The sequence below is a fragment of the Vulpes lagopus genome, chromosome 10 (assembly GCF_018345385.1).
Source record: "Vulpes lagopus strain Blue_001 chromosome 10, ASM1834538v1, whole genome shotgun sequence".
NCBI classification, from domain to species: Eukaryota; Metazoa; Chordata; class Mammalia; order Carnivora; family Canidae; genus Vulpes; species Vulpes lagopus.
In genome coordinates, this window is record NC_054833.1 from 2463855 (window position 1) to 2484298 (window position 20444).

Here is a 20444-nt window from a genome sequence, read left to right on the forward strand (position 1 = left end):
ATCATTTTATTGGTATAAATATACATATGAATAAAATACCTCAGCCTGTAATGTAAGTGAATATTTGTGAAATGTCTTAAAAAGAGTAGTGTTTTGATTTTTACAGGTGTCAAAGTATTCTTTGTTAAAATCATACATTAAAAGCTAATATGCAGACAGAAATTAAAGGCTTCAAAAATCACGAATATTCATAAAACTTCATTCCAATCAACTATGTACATTCACCCGGGCACATGGTAGGATCAGCCATGGGCCTCTCTCCGTGTTCAACTGTGCTTCTTGATGATACTGCAAAGGTCACACCGACCAAATTTAAATTTACAATTCCACATCAGGAAGGAAGAAGTTCCCCATGGGAGAATGTAAAAACCATAGCCGAGATCTAATATATATAATTTATACAAATTATTTATTAGTGTGCTTTGTTAATATACTTACACTGTGCAATTGCATACATCAAGAATAAATTGCTCTATTGAGTCAAGTGCAGATTTGACATGGGTACCTGCAGCAGTACCCCACTGTCAGCCGGTGGTGTTACCTGTGTATGTATCCAGTTACTTTGTTTACCTCCAAAAACTCATCTTGCAGGGCAAACTTTAGCTGCCTCAGAGAAAATTCAAGTACAGCCCATGGATAATTGCTGGCATTCACTGAAGGCATGTGAAGGAATGCTTCAAAATCAAATGCCATGGGTGAGGAGAAGACCAAACAAATGTGTTTTGATCCCCTTCCCTGCCCCAAATGGGTCTGTTTCAGTTTTCAAAAAGTCAGTAAAGAAAGAAGGTGAAAGAAAAGAAAAAAGCACCAAGAGAAGAGCATCGGAAGTAGGAAGAAGTGTTGTCCTCGATTCCTCTCTAATGGCTAACAGAGCACCCTGCGCAATCAGACTTCTGCACAGGGACCTTTACACAAAAATAAACTCTTTTTCTGCTTCTTCCCCAGAGTCACTAGACTTGCTGCCTTGGTGGCCATCTTTACTGGAGGACCATGGCTTTTGCTCTTGGTACTCCTGGGCCTGCTGGCCCCAGCTTCTCCTTGAAACTGAAACAGAAAGAGAAGGACCTCATTAGGGTCAATACAGTACAATCAGTGGTCTGACCAGTGATGGGGTGAGATGTGGGGGCCCCGACAGGTGGGAGGGCTCACAGGACTCAGGCACACACAGCTTACCAACTATGTTTAGAGACTTGAGATGAAAATTAAGAACAGACCAACAAAAACGGAAATGAAGTAAAACAAGAGAACATAGAGACCCCAGTCTATGAGAGGGCAAACCTGTCATAGCTGTGGTTGAGAATCTGGGGTGAGGGTGAGGGAAAGAAGGGGACCCCTGACCCTGCACACCCCGCCACCCCTGGTGCGGCTGAGAGAACAGGACAGAGTTGCAGCGGGACAGATGTCCTACTCGATGCCTTCTGCCACCATCTAGAGTTGGCTGCCTCTGCTTTGGGGCCAGGATGGGAGGAAGGGCCCAGCAATTGTGCTCAGGCCTTTCTGAGCCTCAGCAAGCCTCGGTTTTACTCTCTAGGAAATGAAGAATTTAAAGTCTTGTGAAAAAGGAATGAATCCTGCTGATGGTAGAGTCAATTTGGAACTAGGCTCTGGGGAATAGAAGTGCCAGTCCTGCTGCCTGCTCTGATCACACATAAATGTGAAGGATCCCCTGTGGCTTTACAAAGTGATGATGGGAGGATAATTAGTGGAACTGAGCCTTCGGTATCTGTCATGTCAGGCACACTCTGCTGTATGATTGCTACTCCTCCCAACTACTCTGGAAGGGAGGTTTTGTAAAACTTGGAATCTGGATTTAAACTGGATCTCTCTCTTGGGTCACCTGGGCAGCTCAGTCGGTTGAGCATCTGACTCAGTCTTGGCTGATCATGATCTCAGAGTCCTAAGATGGAGCCCCGCATCAGGCTCTGTGCTTAATTGAGTCTGCTGGAGATTCTCTCTCCCTCTCCCTCTGCCTGTCCCCCTGCTAGTGGGCTAAAATAAGTAAGTAAAATCTTAAAAGAAAAAGTAAACTGAATCTTTCTCTTCAAAGACCATGTTCTTTACAACTAGAACTCAGCTTCACTGGTACCATATACCTCAAGGCTATTAAGGGTTATTACATATTACTCACCAAGCCTATTGTACAGATACTACTTATGCTAAAAATACCATACCCCCCATGTGTATTGCTTAAAAGAAGAAAAAGCTTCCTTATCACTCAGAAGTTCAAACGATCCAACCAGGAACAGGCCTGGAGAGTAACAGGATTCATCTGATGCTTCTCATCAGCCTGATTTTAGCATTATGCTAAAAATTCATCTTGCCAGGAACTAGCTATTTAAATGCTTAATTCACTAAAGAGTGTTTCAGGAAGTAAAAGCTCCTGAAACCTAATAGTCAAAACACAAACATAATAAAGTACTTCCCTTGCAGATATGGTTGTCAGGGCCAGATTCTGATCTCTAGACAATAAAAATTTAAATTTGGTTAATTACATTAAAGTGGAATTATCCAGTATTCTGAAAAGGATAAACCTTTCAAATCTCATCATAAAAATAAGTATTTTTTAAAAATTTGACCTCTTTTTACCCAACACTTTTGAGTAAATTCTCAGATGGAAGGGAAAAGTGATGAATAAATATCACAACTGATTTATTCTTTAGTTTGTATTGTGTAAAAAAAAATTTCCTTTGAGAGCTGTCAACAAATCAGTTTGGGGCAAAAGGTAAATAATTTTCTATATATAGCTTGTCCTTTATCACAAAATCAATTTGATAGTAATACAGAGTCCTCTAACTTTTCAGCTTCTGCATGTGCTATGAACAGGAGAAAGTAGAGCAAATTTTTATCTTCACCTCGAAGACACTGCAATAATCTGACCCCAAAATAGAGCATTACTAGGAACATCATGCTAGAAAATTCTCTTCATTCCCTTTTAAAACCAAAATGAATTGTTCTTGTGTATCAAGTGACTCAAAAATAAATTTCCAACATTTCTAGGTTCAAAAGAAGAAATAAACACGGTGATACACTGCTTATTTGTCTTCAGAGCAAACATTATTTCCTCTTAATTCTTAGATTAAAAAGCTTTTCATCTCTCCCAGTGGTTTAGTTTCCTCAAAATCCCAGGCCTAATTCATGTCTGTGACATCAGTGTCCTCTCTAAAAATGGAGAAATTCATGCTATCAACAATGTTTATGTCACAGGTAAAAACCGACCAAGGTCGCTGGAGTGCAGAGTACTGAAATTCAGAGAGATCCTACATAGGAATCTCCCTGCAGAAAGCAGACTGTCCTTCAATCCACATTCAAGTGACACTGGTTCTGAGTCCTCCAGGGCTGGGGGGCAGGGGTGGGGGTGGAGGACGTCGTGGCAAGGACACAGCAAACATTAATAAGTTAACAGGTTGGGTTTTAGGTTGGTGACACAGACCCAATACCAGTCATGAAGGCATAAATTTTAATCTGTCCAATATGGTCACTGAGAGGAATAACAACATGGTCTTTCTAGAGGCCTGACAAAAGCAATTCACTAAGGCAGTGACTCTATTTAAAAATTCATTTTAGGGTCTCCTGGGTGGCTCGATTGGTTAAGTGTCTGCCTTTGGCTGAGGTCAGGATCTCAGGGTCTTGGGATGGAGTCTGGCGTCAGGCTCCCTGCCCCTCCTCCCACTCATGCTTGCTCTCTCTCAAATAAAATATCTTAAAATAATTCATTCTCAAAATATTCACTTTCATCGATTAAACTCTACCACTTGTGAATGTGATCATGAGACTAGCAGCGGGCTGGCATTTCCTTACATGGCAGGGAGGTCAACGAATGGACAAGAAGAGCAAGCAGGTGATATCAGGGAACGAAAATCAGACAAGTAGCCAATGTACTCTCAGAGCCTCTCGCCTTCTCATTAGTCCAAATCACTGGTGCAGACAACTTTGTAGGGGGAATGCTCTTTGTCAAGTTTGTTTTCCAGTCCTTAGGCAGTCGATTTGATTACATATAAATAGGATGCTAATTACAATTTTATTGAGGTAGGTTTGGTCAAGCTTCCACTAATGAATACTCCAAATAAGATTATGTCTGCTTGAAACTTAAAACTCTAGAAATTATTTTAAAATATTTAGAAAATCCAGGCTTTTTACTAATTCAGATGAACCTTCTCCTACACAGTCTGAGTTAATGCTTGACTTTATGCAGGATTAAAAAAAAAATCAGATTGTTTTACTACACTTCTCTAATGCAAGTATCTGCACAGTTAACATGCTGGGGGAGCTGTGTGTGTGTGTGTGTGTGTGTGTGTGTGTCTATACAAGTGTTTCTTGCTATGCCACGTACCATTAAAATTATAAAAAAATACCTGAGTAAGTGAACAGGTAATTTATTCAACACAAACACTCTGCATATATTCACACCTCACCTACAGTGCCAATGCCTAGTACAGAGAGGCTCAAACATGAAATCTGTCATTCTTAAAGATGATTTGACTTTGTATATATCACACATGCAAATATATATATATATTTATGTGTATAGACATGTGCTAATTTTAAAGCTTCCAAAATGTGCATATAAATTCAGAATGAGAGATGCATTTGAAAATTGGAGCTTTTTTTCCATTTTAAGCTCCACTGACATTCATATTTCCCAGGAGGAAAACATGATGACCTTAAAAATAACATTTGATAGCTGGCTCTGTTTTTTTTTTTATACTTTCTGGTAGGAGCCCAAACAGCTGACAATTGATAAATTTCTTTTCAAGAACTTATATAAGGGTAGTAGAACCCAGTTCTGGTGGAAAAAAAAAGTAGAATGGAGCACCAGCTTACCAAAAGCCATGGCCAACATATTGGTTGGCTACTGGTTGGATTATATAAGAATCAAGTGACATATAAAAGGAATCTTAGAAGATGGGCTGAATCAACAGGATACATCATGATACACACAAAGACAAAATCAACTATTTTTTTTTCCAGAAAATAGGACATACTCTAATGAAAACATCACAGCTTATAATGAAATGCATGACAGGAAAGCACAGGAAATTCCAAAGTTACAGATATTTCCAGGAAAAGAAAGTAAGCATTGTACCTGTGCATACTAACAGAGCCACACAATTAAAACAGTAATCATGATAAAAATATGCAGCATGCTTTGAGAACAATAGCCTCTGTTTGTTACATGGATACACGATTTAGGGAAAGAAGAAAGCTGTTTTAGCATAAACGAAGCTGCTCATAAAAGATCCAAAGGAAAGGACACAGCATGGTGTAACAGAATTGCTCTGCACAAAATGCCATTTGTTAACCAGGAACTAACTATTCAGAAAGCAGACTGCTTTGCGGTTCTCAAGAATGAAGACAGGCAACTGCAGGAATCGGCACTAACAAAACAAAATGAAAATCTTTTACATAAATTTACTTTAATTGAAGCTCCTGTAAAATGGCTTTTTTGGTTCCTGTCAGTATTTAAAGAAATCAAGGTAGAAAAGCAAATACAAGATGGTCCTGTTGACTTCCATCGAACTTTGATGCAAGCCCAACACAAAGGGGATTGTAAACCAGAGAGGAAGTCATGGAAAAACCTGCGAGAGGCACAGAATTTCTTGCCTTCCTATGGTTTGGCTTATCCCTGTCTTCAACCTCCTTTGACTCTATCTCAAAGCCTTCCTGCAGGATCAGTGTGGTCCTGGGGGCAGTCTTCTTGAGCGTCGTGTGAGGTGCTTTCAGTGGCTTCTCAGAAGAAGTCACACTGCATCGCATCTAGGTTCTTTGTTAATAATCAAGTGATAGAAGTCAGTCAATACAATAGTTCAAAATGCAAATTTCCCAAATCTAGAAACATCTATGTGACTTTATCAAAAGAGATAATATAGAGACAGAACTTTTGACTTAATATACTCTAAAAGTAACTCTGCCTCTCTTGAGAAAATAAATGTCTGAGGTGTTTATGTAACTTTTCTATCACTTGAAGATAAGAGATTTTTTTGAAAATGTCAGAGAAAATCCCTTGTGGAGAGAAGAGTTATTGTTAGCCTGTGTCTATAAAGTCCACTGTACAGAAAGTCCTTGCGCATGCACATGTGTGCATTCCAATAAAACTTTAAGTACAAAAGCAATGGGACATAGTGTATTTTATTATAATAATAATAATAATAATAATAATAATAATAATAATAGGGTCAAACAGGATTCTGCAGTAGTGGCCTTGGAATCACTGTTATTTATTTAAGTTTTTAATTGAAGTATAGCTGACAGATTATTTAGTTTCAGGAATCCTTTAGAAGCTTCTCCTGGCCCAAACAGAATGTTTGTATGTGACCTACGCTGTGGGTCATGTCCTTAACTCCATCCAATCTACTCCATCATCTAGCTAGTGTGTGCCAGATACTCAGCAAGTCAGAGCACATGGCTCATCCAACGGCATTGCCCAAGAAAGTTGGTTCCAAAGGTTGTTGCTTGTGGGGGGACCAGTAGATGCTTTATCATTGTTTTGGTTTTTAAACCTCTGTCAAGGAAAGTCCTCAAAGATAACAGTTCTCACTTGAGGCACTGTACATAAGTCAGTGGGTTGTTAAGCTGTAAGGTGGGTCATAAGACATATACTATCAGTAACACAGTGCTCAAGTTTGAGAAGTTTATCCTCTTGTAGTAAAGAAGTTATTCTTACAATAAGATCACTTCACTGACTTGCCATCTGGGGTGCTTTCTTAGAAGGCCATGAAGGGTGTGGGGTTATAGCTTGAATACTGGGTCACGCCATGCTCTTAATCACTGGGAGTCTAAATACACTCACATGTTAACCCCTCAGAGTTTTACAGGAAGAAAAGTACCCTGTTTCAAGGGAAAAAGTACTTCAAAGGAATCTCATATATCAGAATATTTTATATTTTTTCCCTTCTTTTCTTTTATGATACTTTAAGACTCCCCTTCAAAGATTTTTCAAGGCAAATTTATAAAAAGTTATCAACCAGCAAGATCATAAGTACTGAGTCACAGAAAAGACTTTTTGTCTCTGAATCAGCTACACTTGCTCTAACATTTCCCAATGGAGATGAAAGCCCATTTGAAATCTGTCTTTTTTGTCTCCTGGGGCTATCTTCACCTGAGCAGAACACCAGAGTTTACCACAGTATCAAATGGAAGATGGGTGCCAGAGAGCAACTGCTATAAAATTGAATAAACTGTTCTTAGGGGTTGAAAAGTTAATTGGTACTGTCTCCTTCTCACTAAAGGGTCATCAAATGTCCAATGGAAGATCATGGGCATGGTGTGAGGTCTAGCTTTTTACTAGCTTTTTACTGATCCTTGCCTGAAAGAGGGTAAGGTAAGATGGTTAGGCCAATACTCTCGAAAGGTAGAAACTCTGTTACTCTATGAATTTCTGATCCAATCCCAATTAAAATCTAACAGCAGAAGAGTAGAGAGATAAAGAGGACAGGAGGTATGATCCCAAATATAAAAATAAACCTACATGATCAAAAAATTTGAAAGGACAAGTCGCCCTACTCAGAAGTAACTTGATTCGCATCAGGATAGTTTGTAATTTTAGATTTTTAAGTCAATGCTTTTTGCCCCAAAGGGAAGGGAAGGACCATCCTGTTGCCATTTACGATAAAAAAGAAAAAAAAGGCAATTGTATGAATAATCCCTGAGCCGGTTGTGGGATAGACATTATTCAATTAAAGTCTGTTTTTGTTAGTGCCAGTTTGTAAGCTTTGGGTCAGTGAGGGATGATAATCGAAGGCTCTAACCATTTGTTGGCTGTGACTTCCTGTGCCCAATTGCATTCACTTCCTCTTCCGCAATGGTGGAGTACAGTTTTGAAGATCTTTTCCCTCCACTGGAAGGCTTGTCACTGTCATGATCTGAATGTCTTTTGTAATAATCTCCTCTTTGCACTACTGAGGAAAAGGGATTCGTTTTACCCTTTATATTAGCAAATACATCAATGTGCTGACATTAATATAAAGAATACTAATACTAAAAATTAAAGTACCAGAGAACCCACCCCATTTAGGATGTAAGGAACCTACAGCGTTGGTCCTACACAGATACACCATTATCTACAGAATTCAACAGCCAACATTATGGAAATGTGGTGCAAAATGAGGTGAGCTCCGAGTCTGCCCCCAAAAGGTGCTAACAAAAGGCCCCTGGGTTACCAATTTGATTTCATGATGGGTTAACAAAAATCACATTCAGTATGGAATAATCCAGAAGAATCATAGCAATTTACCTGTTTCAGAAATTAGTTGGGCACGCTAGTCCAAAGGGAGGCACAGAACAAGGAAATGAAGTAACCAGCATGAATAATGCACAAGAAAATAGGAATGAGCACATCAGGAACATTTTCTAATGAAAAAGACAGGGCTCATAAGTGGCTATCATTTCTGGGCCAGCAGGGCCTGTGAGCTGATAAATAAATTGAAGTTGAACTCCTGTCACCTTGAATGTTTACATACTGTTCTCAGACTGCGTGTGTATTTTCAGTTCAATTTCAATACGAGGTGACATCACCAGGGTGATCTCTGTGGTTAACTTATTATGGATCCCAGATGCAAACTCTCCAGACCCTACCTACAAAGATGGGGCATGAATCACTCATAGCGTCTGCTGTCTGCAGGGTGAGGGGTGAGAAGAGGAACCAAACATCTACCCCAGAGCTCTGAAATTTCTAAAGAGCAAATAAGTTCCCCAGGAAAGAACACCTGATTCTTCCCAAAGCAGCTAAGGGCATGCTAGTGTTGTTCATCCATTTTAACTGGAGGTGCACCATGTTCCCTGTGCTCAGGAGGCTGGTGGGTACCTCGAAGCCTTGTTTTAATCATGAGCATCTAAAAAACATCACTTTCCATAAATGTCAAGCAATTTTCAAAACGTCCTTACAAGTAAGATTGCAAAGTTGGCAGCTGCAGAAAGAAGGGAAAAAGAGGGTAGGAGTGGGGGAGGGGCTGCCAGGGACATGTACTGGCTCGAGTGAGTCTGACTGGACGCCACCGAAGGTTCTTCTTTCTACACTAAGACTTCAAAGGGCTGTGGCTGTAACACCAAGCCCTGTATTTGTTCATTCCATATAAGAGAACTAGAGGCCCCAGCTACCTTTCATGGCTTTAGTTGGTCTATTTGACATGAGTGGTTTATCGGCTTTGGTCAAAACCCTATCTTCTTTTATCTATAGCCAATAAGCTATAAGCCAAAGCTTATAGCCACCAAATGAATCTGCAAAATGGAGAGGGGAAAGCAGGGAGTATTATTATTTTTTAATTTATTTTTTTATTATTACTCTCCCAAGTCACAAAGATAGTACTCAGAAATACTTTCTGTTAACTGTGACACAAGACTACCATTAATAAAAGAAAAAAATAGGGATCCCTGGGTGGCGCAGCGGTTTGGCGCCTGCCTTTGGCCCAGGGCGCGATCCTGGAGACCCGGGATCGAATCCCACGTCGGGCTCCCGGTGCATGGAGCCTGCTTCTCCCTCTGCCTGTGTCTCTGCCTCTCTCTTTCTCTCTGTGACTATCATAAATAAATAAAAAAAAAAAAAAATAAAAATAAAAAATAAAAGAAAAAAATAAAAGAAAACATGCCAATGGAGGAAGATGTCAGAGCCAAAAAGTTTAAGAATTCTGAGGCATCAGACATCTAAGATAAAACAAAGCAGCCCCAAACCATAACAAAAGCCATTTGTTCATGGGTAATGACTCGTGTGGCTCTGGAATTTCTTTATAGGCAGGGGCTTAGAGATGGCAATTATATTACTTTTTATGAAGTACAGAACCCAAAAGTTAATGATGTATTTGACAGAATGAGGGAGGTGGGTGAAAGGAACGGTGGATCCTGAACCCACCCCAAAAACCTCACCTCTACTGATCACTCTTGATCTGATTCTGGGAGATGGTACCCAAGTTCCAGGATATTCTTGCTGTGCTGCTACCCCAGCAAATTAGAAGCAGCAAACTGGGTATAGTGATTTCCTGAAAGTCCATGAGAATAAGGAATGTCTGACCTCATGATGGAGCAAGCATAAGGAGCTACAAGGTCTCTCGGGCCTGCAGGGCTGCTTGTGAGCCACAGCAATGGTAATTTACAACCAGTACGAGCTTTTCTTGTAAATAAGGGGACCTAGAGGCCTTTAAGTAGCACCGGATGAGTCACAAAATATTGAAGGCATTCCTTACCTGCTGGAAGCCAGTTCAGGAGCACCTAGTGATTACAAAGAAGTTAAACCTTGGGTTGGGGTGTCCAGTATGCCTTCAGTCTCTGTGTATGGTCCTTTATTAAGCTCCAGTGTCATCAATAATGTTGAATAAAGTTTCTGAATGAGGAAACTGCTCTGGTTCCAAAATTTTATTCGAAGGGATGCTGATTTAAATTCTAAGATATTAGTTAAGTCCAAGATTAATTCCTTTCTCTTGAAAGAACTCTCCTTGGAGAAAGTGAATGTAAAGAAAACATTTCTTACCTTCCTGGGAAAATGTCCTGGGACTGGGCTGGGGGCTACTCTGGCCATCTCTCTCCTTGTCCGAAGGAACTTTTTTCAGGACAGGTGGAAGAAGAGCAATTTTAGAGGAGCCGGGGCTGGATGGAGAGTCTGGGATGTCCTCTGGGGAGACACAAACACATGAATCAAACTGTTCCACGAACTAGATTCCTAAAACATAAGCCAGGTGAACCTTTAAATACTAACAGCCAATAATTTTTTAAAAGCATCATCAAATTTTTCTGGCTGAAACTTAATTTTGTGTTCCTGCAAGTAATATCTACAAACAGTAGGGGAAAAATAATTAAAACTCATGAAAGGTGAAAAATCTCTAAAACTCACAGATAGAGGTGAATTTATCTTACAGACGCAGAAAATTTTAATGAGCTGATACTTGAAAATTACACTGTAAGTGAACTCAATGTTCCTTCTGCCTCAAAAGACACACAACCAAAAGACACAGAAGTTGTTGGATTTTCTTCAAATATGTAATATTTATGATCCCCTGCCTCTACCTACTGATGAATCCAGTGAAGTGGTCCTGAAATACATACAAACATATTCCTATGGAATGTGGGTGCATGTATGTATCTACACATACTGAGAACACCATGAGTAACTTGGAATCACTGACTTAGAACCAAAAGGACTTTGGTGATCACTGTATAGGTGAAGAGATTAATAAATGAACTGCTGAAGGAAATGATGACAAAATTGGCTATGATTAAAACTCTAGTTTCTTAATTTTAAAGGCTGTTTTATTTCATTTTGACTGAAAGGATTTCCTAAATTGTGCTCCTTCTTCTGCTCTGTTGCTGGCGAAGTTATTTGAACTTGGCATGTGTGTCTGTGTGTGTGTGTACAGAGAAGACAATTTTTGGTTAGGTTCTCCTCAGCCTTCTACTTCCAATTCAACTCTCCTACATGCTTCACTACCTGAACAGGACACAATAGAGCTCTCCCTGCCCAGACAACCTCTCAGAGCCATGGAGAGGAAATGAGAGAACGGATTTCAAAGTGTCTGTTGAATTCTCAAGTGCTATAAAAACAAACTAGTTTGTGCATATAAATCTTGGTATACTAAGTGCTAAGATACAAACGAACACATTTAACAAATAAATTGAAAACAGAAGCTCCATGCCACAGAATATTGGGAACCCAGATAGTTTGACATTAAGAATTTCCAACGGGGGAGCCGAAGCACTCTACAAGCAAGGTCCATTTTATGAGTCATTCTCAGGCAGCCCAGGTGGCTCGGCGCTTTAGCACCGCCTTCAGCCTAGGGCGTGATCCTGGAGACCAGGGATGGAGTCCCATGTCACGCTCCCTGCATGGAGCCTGCTTCTCCCTCTGCCTGTGTCTCTGCCTCTCTCTGCGTGTGTGTGTCTCATGAATAAATAAAATCTTAAAAAAAAAAAGCCGTTCTTTTACTGCAGAGCAGACTAGAGCTACACCTTGCTGATGAAGATACCAGCCTGCTTTTGAGTCATTGAAAAAAAAATTTTAAGTGTTTTTTTGCCTTCATTCTCCCCACTCTTTCTATTACAATATTTTGTGCGCATAACAAAATGTTTTGTGTTTCTCATCATAACAAACTTCGGGTTTGACGTCCCACTGTCCTTCTGTAGCTGTGCATTGGAGACTGGGCTTTGGGTTTCTTTAAGGACCAATGGGCTATAGAGACCAGCAAGCTTAACTAGCTGGCCGCTTGGTGAATGAAAGACACGGGAAATGAGGGAAATTGAGGGAAAATGGGAAATACCCACAAGTGGAATAAGTTTGGGTATGTGCAACACTGCTTTTTTTCTCATTTCCACCCAGTCTTCTGCATGTTGATGAATGACCATGATGAGCCGCGTGTCTTACTTTCTAGTATGCACGCCCATGGTGGGGGAGGCCAGCGGGACTGGTACCCCCACAGCTGGGGAAGCCCTAGTGTCTGCCTGCTGCTCATCAGCTGTAGGACTTGCCATACTGAGTGTCTCTGGGCCTCACATTCTGCATCTGGGGAACAGAGCTGTGGTGGGAAGATTAGAGGTTTATCCACATTAAGCACTTACAACAGTACCTGGCACAGAGTGAAGTGTTCAGTTCAGATTAGCAGTAATGATGGTGATGAGCATAATCCGACTATATGTATATAATCTACCCTTATTTGCCTAATTATTATAAGAGAATAAAGTGAAGAGGTGATATGGGGTTTATTATATTATCTATCTAAAGATTCTCATAATAGAACACTGGGGCAAACAAATAACTTTTAAAAATTGAAAAAAAAAAGAAAAGAAAAGAAAAAAGGACCTGATATGAAATACCAGTTGCAGGAGAGAATAAGGCAGTGTCTAATCCATTTCTGATATTTTTAAGTTTCTTCTATCATCAGTTTTTCTAAACAAGAGTCAGAAAACTTTTCCTGTAAAAGGCTAAACTGTCCACATTTCAGGCTTTGCAGGTCAAACGGCCTCTATCAAAAGAACTCAGCTCTGCTACATTAGCACAAAAGCAGCTGGAGACAACACGTATACAGATGGCTTGGCTGTGTGTCGCTAACGTTTTATTTACAGAAACAGGCCCATAGTCTGCCAGGCCCTGTTCTAAACCCTAAATCTTTCACAGAATATTCGTGGTGTCCACCCCTCATGCAAGGCCTTTTCTGAAGCATCTGTAGACTCTGGAGGCAGTTCTCAGATAGCCCAACTGAGCCCTGCAGATGGGCCAACCTAACACAAGACTGTTTTCTCTTTGGCCCCCTAACCTGGGGCCTGAATGCAGGGATAGTCCCAGAGTCCTCGCGCCTTGGTGTCAAATAATGAAACCCTTTAGCCTTTGTTCCTCTGGAAGCCACTGGCGAGTTTCTGGGACCCCTCCTGTGGAGCCCTTGTGGCCGTGTTCACCAGCAGCTCCTGGAACTGTCTGTGGGGTCTTGATGCAGCTAGCCCTGCAGGCTGCCCCTGCCCAGCACAACCCTTACCAGGCCGTGAGGTGGTTCTTGGTTTCTGCGGGATGGTGGGCCGCACTGCCAGGCTGGGTTTGGGGGACTGCAGGAGGGGCTTCGGGCTGGTGGGTGTGCTGGACGAGCTCCGGGACCTGGAGCCCACATCCACTTTGGGCTCTGCTTTGGCATTCTTTTCTGGTGTTCCCAAAATGAAGCGGTTCTCCGGAATGCCTGGGTGCAGCTTAGGCACTAGTGAAAACGGGTACAAAAAGCACACTTTATTTTAACATTCAAAGGTGAGGGGCACCTGGGTGGCTCAGTGGTTGAGCATCTGCCTTTGGCTCAGGGCGTGATCCTGGGATCCTGGGATCCTGGGATCCTCAGGCTCCTTGTGATGAGGCTGCTTCTCCCTCTGCCTCTCTCTCTGTGTCTCTCATGAATAAATACATAAAATCTTTAAAAAAAATCAAAGGTGAAAGAAACTAATTATTTAGAGCTAGGAGAGTTCTGGTCTGTCTATTCTGTCTTTTCTCCCCATGGATATTTCAGAACTGAACCATGCCGTTCTAGCATGCTTGTAGAATCTAAACACGCTGCTGGAAGACTACAGCTCTTTGTGGAAAATCAATGAACTTAGTGCTACTCTTCTGATCATTCCTGACTACTCCACAGAACCTTAAGTTCAAGCGTGTCCATGTCCATACTAACATGTGGAGAGGATACAGTGCTTAATGCATTTGAAGCACTCAGATCTTTCTCCGATCTGGCACGAATACAGGCAGGTATGACCATAAAACTGTAGGTGCCTCAGTTCTGGACAATCATCATCAGGCAGGGGTCTGGCTGCGGGTCCTCAGTGAGGGGAGTACACTGACATCCACAACCTCCCATTTAGCAAGAACTGTGGCAAAGGCTTCAGGGATGTAATCTCATGCCCCACCCTTGCCCTGCTGTTGCCTTAAGCACGCAGACAACCGAATGAAGCAAGATGGTTAAATGTGAGCTACATTCCAACTCTTCCTGCAGGAAGACATTCCAGCACAACACAGGAATTTCAAACAGCAAAGTGAGATTTCTGATGCACAGTTTGTAAGCCACCCTCTGGTTCCCATCAAAAGTGTCTTATTCTTTACCATACCCAAAAAGTCAGAGGGACAAAGGATATTGGATATTCATGCTGAAAGGAAGGGACACTCCTTCATATCAAACAAATGGACCTTCTACCTACCATGTGTGGCTTATTTTTAACATCAGACATGCCCCTCCCCCCACTCCTCGGGTGTCCACAGTTTGAGAGCTCTTATCAGAGGCATTTCTTCCCTTTGGGAGATTGGAACTGGTGCCCCTTCCAGGCACACAGCTCTGGGAGTGGGAGATGCCGCTGAGGTGGAGCTGCAGCGGGTGAAGGGATGTGGCCTTTAGGTGCAGGCTGACAACACATTCTCCTCTCTCTTTTCTATTTTTCTTCTGTCAACTATGTGTGACTCCGGAACCAGGAGGGAAAGTGTTCTTCCTTAGGGGGTGATGGTCTTACCTGCACCACCTCCATCCAAACGTTCTGTGCTGCCCAAGGCCAGGCTGGAGGAATCCTGAGAGATGGCATCATTCCCAAGCTTCTAGAAAATTCAAGCACACAGCCCCAGCAAAGTGCATATTTATTTAAAATGTAAGAAAAGAAACAAAGCAGAAAATAAATGTCAACAAATAATGGCCCCTTTCCTGTTGTCACACTGTGTCCCACCTCTCTATGTCCCTGGGTGCCTGCTCCTGGGACAAAGCTTGGAGGAACAGGTTCTGTTCTGTGTTTATAATCAGGGTTCTGGGGTCTGGAGTGTGGCCAATGCCCCAAAATGATCCCCCTGGTGACAGGTACATGGGCTCAGGGGAAGCCAGTGAGCTTGGGGATCGTTCCTGTCTCCTGTGTTTTGTTTTGTTTTGTTTTTTTGTGGAATACCTATAGAGGCTCTGCAGCCCTGATGCTCCAAGCAACAAGGGTACTGACGCTCTGTGAGTTGACAGGATGGTCTCTCCAAGTTAAGTTCCCAAAATCAAAATTTGAAAGCAGTGGAAACCTTTTCAACTTCAATGTACAGGATAGGTAAAAAGGGACTGTAATAGGCAGGGCCTTTGTTGCCACTGAGACAGAACCACAAGACCACAAGACACAGATTTATCATTTAGAAGGCAATGGACGAACAGGCCAGAATTAATTTAAAAAACCTCAGAGCAGGGTGCTTGGGTCGCTCAGTCAGCTATGCATCTGCCTTTGGCTCAGGTCATGATCCTGGGGTCTTGGGATCGAGCCCCACATCGGGCCCCCTGCTCAGCAGGGAGTCTGCTTATCCCTCTGCCCTTCACCCCAATCACGCTCTCTCAAATAAATAAATAAGATTAAAAAAAAAAAGAAACCCAAAAGTTTCAGGTGAAGGGGTTTATGACAGCAAAGGGGGGCAAGGTTAGACACCATCATCTCAGGAAAGGAGTGATAACTAGGGAAGCTAGCTAGGACTTGGCCTCTTCCTTGCAGTGCAGAAAGTCCACCTAAGAGGGAGGCATTTAAATACAAAAAGTCATCCTAAATGAAAAATCAAGGGTTTGCCTAATAAAATCGAAGTACTCTGTTGACAAAGATGGACGGTCTACATCCACCTCCTGTCTAGAAATATAAAGACGGTGGGCAGGTAGACCAGGAGGCTGATGACTCCTAAGGCAGCCTGGCTTTTAGCCTGTCCCTTCCTGCTCAACTCATACTTGTGCTTCTGACAAACCAGAAAAGCATGTATCTGGTGCCAGTTACCAGCTTTCCACTAGTTTTGATGATACAGGAGGTGTTATCTGAAACACAGCTGAGATCTGACTCATGCATGACATTTATTGACTGGCCACGGCCATACACCTGCCAGGAGTGGCAGCTCCCGGGGAGGGCAAGTACACTGCAGCAATGCTCAGGGCTCTCTCAGCAAGACTCTGGGAGTTCCCTTAGGGGAGGCCACTGAGCAGGTCTCCGAGAAGAAATGTGCACATGAGTTCTACAGCTAGAATGGGCACACTGTTTGGTGTTCCTATGTTCCTACAGACAAGTGATCCCAAGGAAAGGGAGTCCTGTGCCAGGGCTGCAGCCAGGAAGTCCCTGCCTGGACCAGCAGGGGTTGTCCAAGCCCATGGACAGAGGGAGCAGTTCAGAGGCAGGGCCTCACCAACACTTGGCCTGGCATCCAACAGCCTCTAGAAGGCAGAGGCACGTGTAGTTGTGCTCAGATGCAGATAAGAAGGTGGACTATTCAAACATGGTCAGGATGAGACTATGTCAAGCAAGATGCCAGTGCACAGATTTAAGGCCTTTCAGCGCCAGGTGGGCACCTGAGAGCCAATGCCTCCTTGCACTTTGCACCCTTTGCTCCTCGCTTGCCTGCATTAAAAATATAACCCAAAGAACAGTTTTTCTTTTTCCTTCCCAGCTTTCTGAGGTAGTTAACACAAAATACTATAAGGTCCATTGTTTTTGAGTGCAGGCAGCTGAGGAGGTGGCCCTAGAAGACGGGGCCTCTATGCATTCAGTACTTGTTACTTACTCTCCTTTGTTAAAAAATGAGAAGTACCATAGCTTCACTTTCACGATTTTTTCCTTTTTTTTTTTTTTTTAAGATTTAATTTATTTATTTGACACAGAGAGAGAGGAAGCCCAAGCAGGGGGAGCAGGAGAGGGAGAAGGCAGCTTCTGGCTGAGCAGATAGCCTGATGTGGGTGGGGCTCAATCCCAGGACCCTGGGATCATGACCTGAGCAGAAGGCAGACGTTTAACTGACTGAGCCACCCGGATGCCCCGTCCTGGTTCTTTTCTTTTAAATACATGTATTAAATGTGAATAGTGTAAAGAAAATTATTCAAGAGAAGAATGAAGACACCATAAATTTTACCAACAGTATACTGACCAATGAGGCTTATGTTGCTAACTTTTATAAAGAATACAGTCATTTTAGAGGAAAATATTCTTTTACTAATTTTAAGTGTCTTTTTTTTTTCTTTTTTTAAGAGAGAGGCAGAGGGTGGGTAGAGGGGGAATCTCAAGTAGGCTCCAGATGCAGTGCAGAGCCCAACAGGGAGATTGATCCCACAACCCGGAGATCATGACCTGAGCCAAAATCAAGAGTCAGGCGTACAACCCACTGAGCCTAGGTGACCCTTCTTATACTAATTTTTGAAAACCTTTCCTAATATTTTATTATTCTGATAGAAAATCCTGACTGGTTTGAATTTTCAATACGGGTATACCTCATTTTATTGCACTTTGCTTTACTGCCCTTTACAGATACTGTTTTGTTTTTGTTTTCACAGGTTGAAGGTTTGTGGCATCACTGCACTGAGCAAGTCTATCAGCACCTTTGTTCCAACAGCATTTGCTCACCTCACGTCCCTGTGTCACATTTTAGTAATTCTTAACAATATTTCAAACTTTTCCATTATTGCTATATATGTTATGGTGATCTGTGATCAGTGATATTACTACTATAGTTGTTCTGGGGTGCTATGCACCATGGCCCCATAAGGCAGTAAACTTAATCAATAAATGTTGTCCATGTTCTGATTGCTCCATCAACCAGCCATTCCCCCATCTCTCTCCCTCTCCTCAGATCTTCTTATTTTCTGAGACACAACAATATTGAAATCAGGCCAGATAATAACCTGACAACAGCCTCTAAGTGTTCAGGTGAAGGAAGAGTTACACATCTCACTTTAAATCAAAATCTAGGGATGGTAAAGTTTAGTGAGGAAGGCACATTGAAAGCTGAGAAAGGCTAAAAGCCAGGTCTCTTGTGGCAAACAGTTACTCAGGTTGTGAATGCAAAGGAAAAGTTCTTGAAGGAAATTAAGTGTTATTCCAGTGAACGCATGAACGATAAGAAAATGAAACAGCCTTATTGCTGATATGGAGAAAGTCTGAGGATTCCAAACAGAAGATCAAACCAGCCACAACTACCCTTAAGCCAAAGCTTCATCCAGAATCAGGCCTTGAATCTCTAAAGCTCCATGAAGGCTGAGAGAGGTGAGGAATCTGCAGAAGGAAAGTTTGAAGCTACTAGTGTGGATCATGAGGTTGAAAAGAAGCTCCAGAACCAAAAAATGCAAGGTGAAGCAGCAGGTGCTAATGGAGAAGCTGCAGCAAGTTCGCCAGAAGATCTAGCTGAGAGAATTAATGAAGGTGGCTACAGTAGAATACAGATTATCAGCGTAGACATACAGGCTTCTGTTGGAAGAAGATGCCATGTAGGACTTTTATAGCTAGAAAGAAGTCAATGCCTGCCTTCAAAGGATAGGCTGGCTATCGTTAGGGATTAACGCAGCTGTTGATTTGAATGCTCAATCACCATTCCAAAAATCCTAGGGCCCTTAAGAATAATGCTAGATCTACTCTCCCTGTGCTCTATAAACGGAATAACAAAGCCTGGATGACAGCACGTCTGTTTAGAACATGGTTTACTGAATATTTTAGGTCTATTGTGGAGATCTCCTTTTAAAAAATTACTGCTCATTGACAATGCACCTGGTCACCCAAGAGCTCTGATGGAGATGTTGTTTTCATGCCTGCTGACACAATATCCATTCTGCAGCTTGTAGGTCAAGGAGTAATTTCAACTTTCAAGTCTTATTAATTAGGAAATACATGTTGTAAGGCTAAAGCTGCCATACATGGTGATCCTCTGATGGATCTGGGAAAGTCAACTGAAAACCTTCTGGGAAGGATTCACCATTCTAGATGCCATTCAGAACATTCATGATCCATGCAAAAAAGTCAAAATAGCAACATGAACAGGACTTTGGAAGAATTTGACTCCAACCCTCATGGAGGACTTGAAAGTATTCAAGATGCCAATGGAGAAGTCACTGCAGATGTGGTGGGAATAAGAAGAGAACTGGGATGAGAAGCAGAGTCTGAAGATGGGCCTAGCATGGCTGCAATCTCATGACCACACTTGAATGAATGAGGAGCTGCTTCTTAGGGATGAGCAAACCAAGTGCTTTCTTGAGATGGAATCTACTCCTGGTGAAGATGTGGTAAAGATTGTTGGAATGACAACAGAGGATTTAGATTATTACATAAACTTAGTTGATAAAGTAGTAGCAGAGTATGAGAGGATTCACTCCAATTTTGAGAGAAGCTCTACTGTGGGGAACAGGCTATCAAACAGCATCACATGCTACAGAATAATCATTTGTCAATGTGGCAGACTTCATTGTCTTATTTTAAGAAATTGCCATAGCCACCCCTGCCTTTAAGCAATCACCACCCTGATCAGTCAGCAGCTGTCAACATGAAGGCAAGACCCTCCACCAGCAAGCTCAGATGATGGTTAGCTTTTTTTAATCAATAAAATATTTTAAAATTAAGGTATGTACGTTGTTTTTTTTTTTTAAGACACAATGCCAGTTGCACACTTAGCAGACTACAGTATGGTGTGAACATAACTTTCTATGTACTGGGAAACCCTGAAATTCATTTGACTCACTTTATTGCCTTATTGTGTCGATCTAAAACTGAACTTGCAATGTCTCCAGGGTCCACCTCTAAGGATTTTTATTATTGATGTTGTTTTAATCAAACACAAGATGGCGCCAAAAGCTCATTACTAGAAGCCTTGAACACCTGAGACATCCAAGCCATAAGAATTTTGTCACTTCAAGCCAATTTATGTATCAAATCCACAGCACATGGAAAAAACCCTCTAGCACTTCCCATCTTTCTACCAAAAAGCAGCTGTTCATCAGTAAAAACAGTGATAAAATAAACAGCTCGTTAGTGAAAACAGCACGTTTGTTGTTGTAAGAAATGCTATAAAATGGTTTAAAATTTAAACATTTCCTTGGGTGATTCACCAATGATATGATTGCAGTGTTTATTCTGAATTCTGACTAGGGAAGGCCACATGGTGCCTGTGTCGGCGAATTAGCAGAGGGCAATTAGTTACGCGGTCCTCCCTTTGCACTTCCCTGAACCTTCTATAAGGGTCACTGAGTAAGAAGGGATCCATCACAAAG

At 41.9% G+C, this 20444-nt stretch overlaps 1 protein-coding gene across 5 annotated transcripts in view; it reads right to left on the reverse strand.

Moving 5' to 3' along the window:
- Positions 1–392: 392 nt before the first annotated feature.
- The window catches only part of CARMIL1 (capping protein regulator and myosin 1 linker 1), a 318108-nt gene continuing 298056 nt past the window's right edge, over positions 393–20444 (reverse strand). For 2 of the 5 annotated variants that reach the window (XM_041771070.1, XM_041771072.1), the window contains exons 34-38: positions 14944–15025; positions 13446–13658; positions 10457–10597; positions 7746–7895; positions 393–1044 (exon numbers count right to left, since the gene is read on the reverse strand). In XM_041771070.1, the coding sequence (XP_041627004.1) occupies positions 908–1044; positions 7746–7895; positions 10457–10597; positions 13446–13658; positions 14944–15025 (723 nt within the window). In that variant the 3' untranslated portion in view covers positions 393–907. The remainder of the gene's footprint in view (positions 1045–7745; positions 7896–10456; positions 10598–13445; positions 13659–14943; positions 15026–20444) is intronic. The other 3 variants (XM_041771073.1, XM_041771074.1, XM_041771071.1) reach the window with 2 other exon arrangements.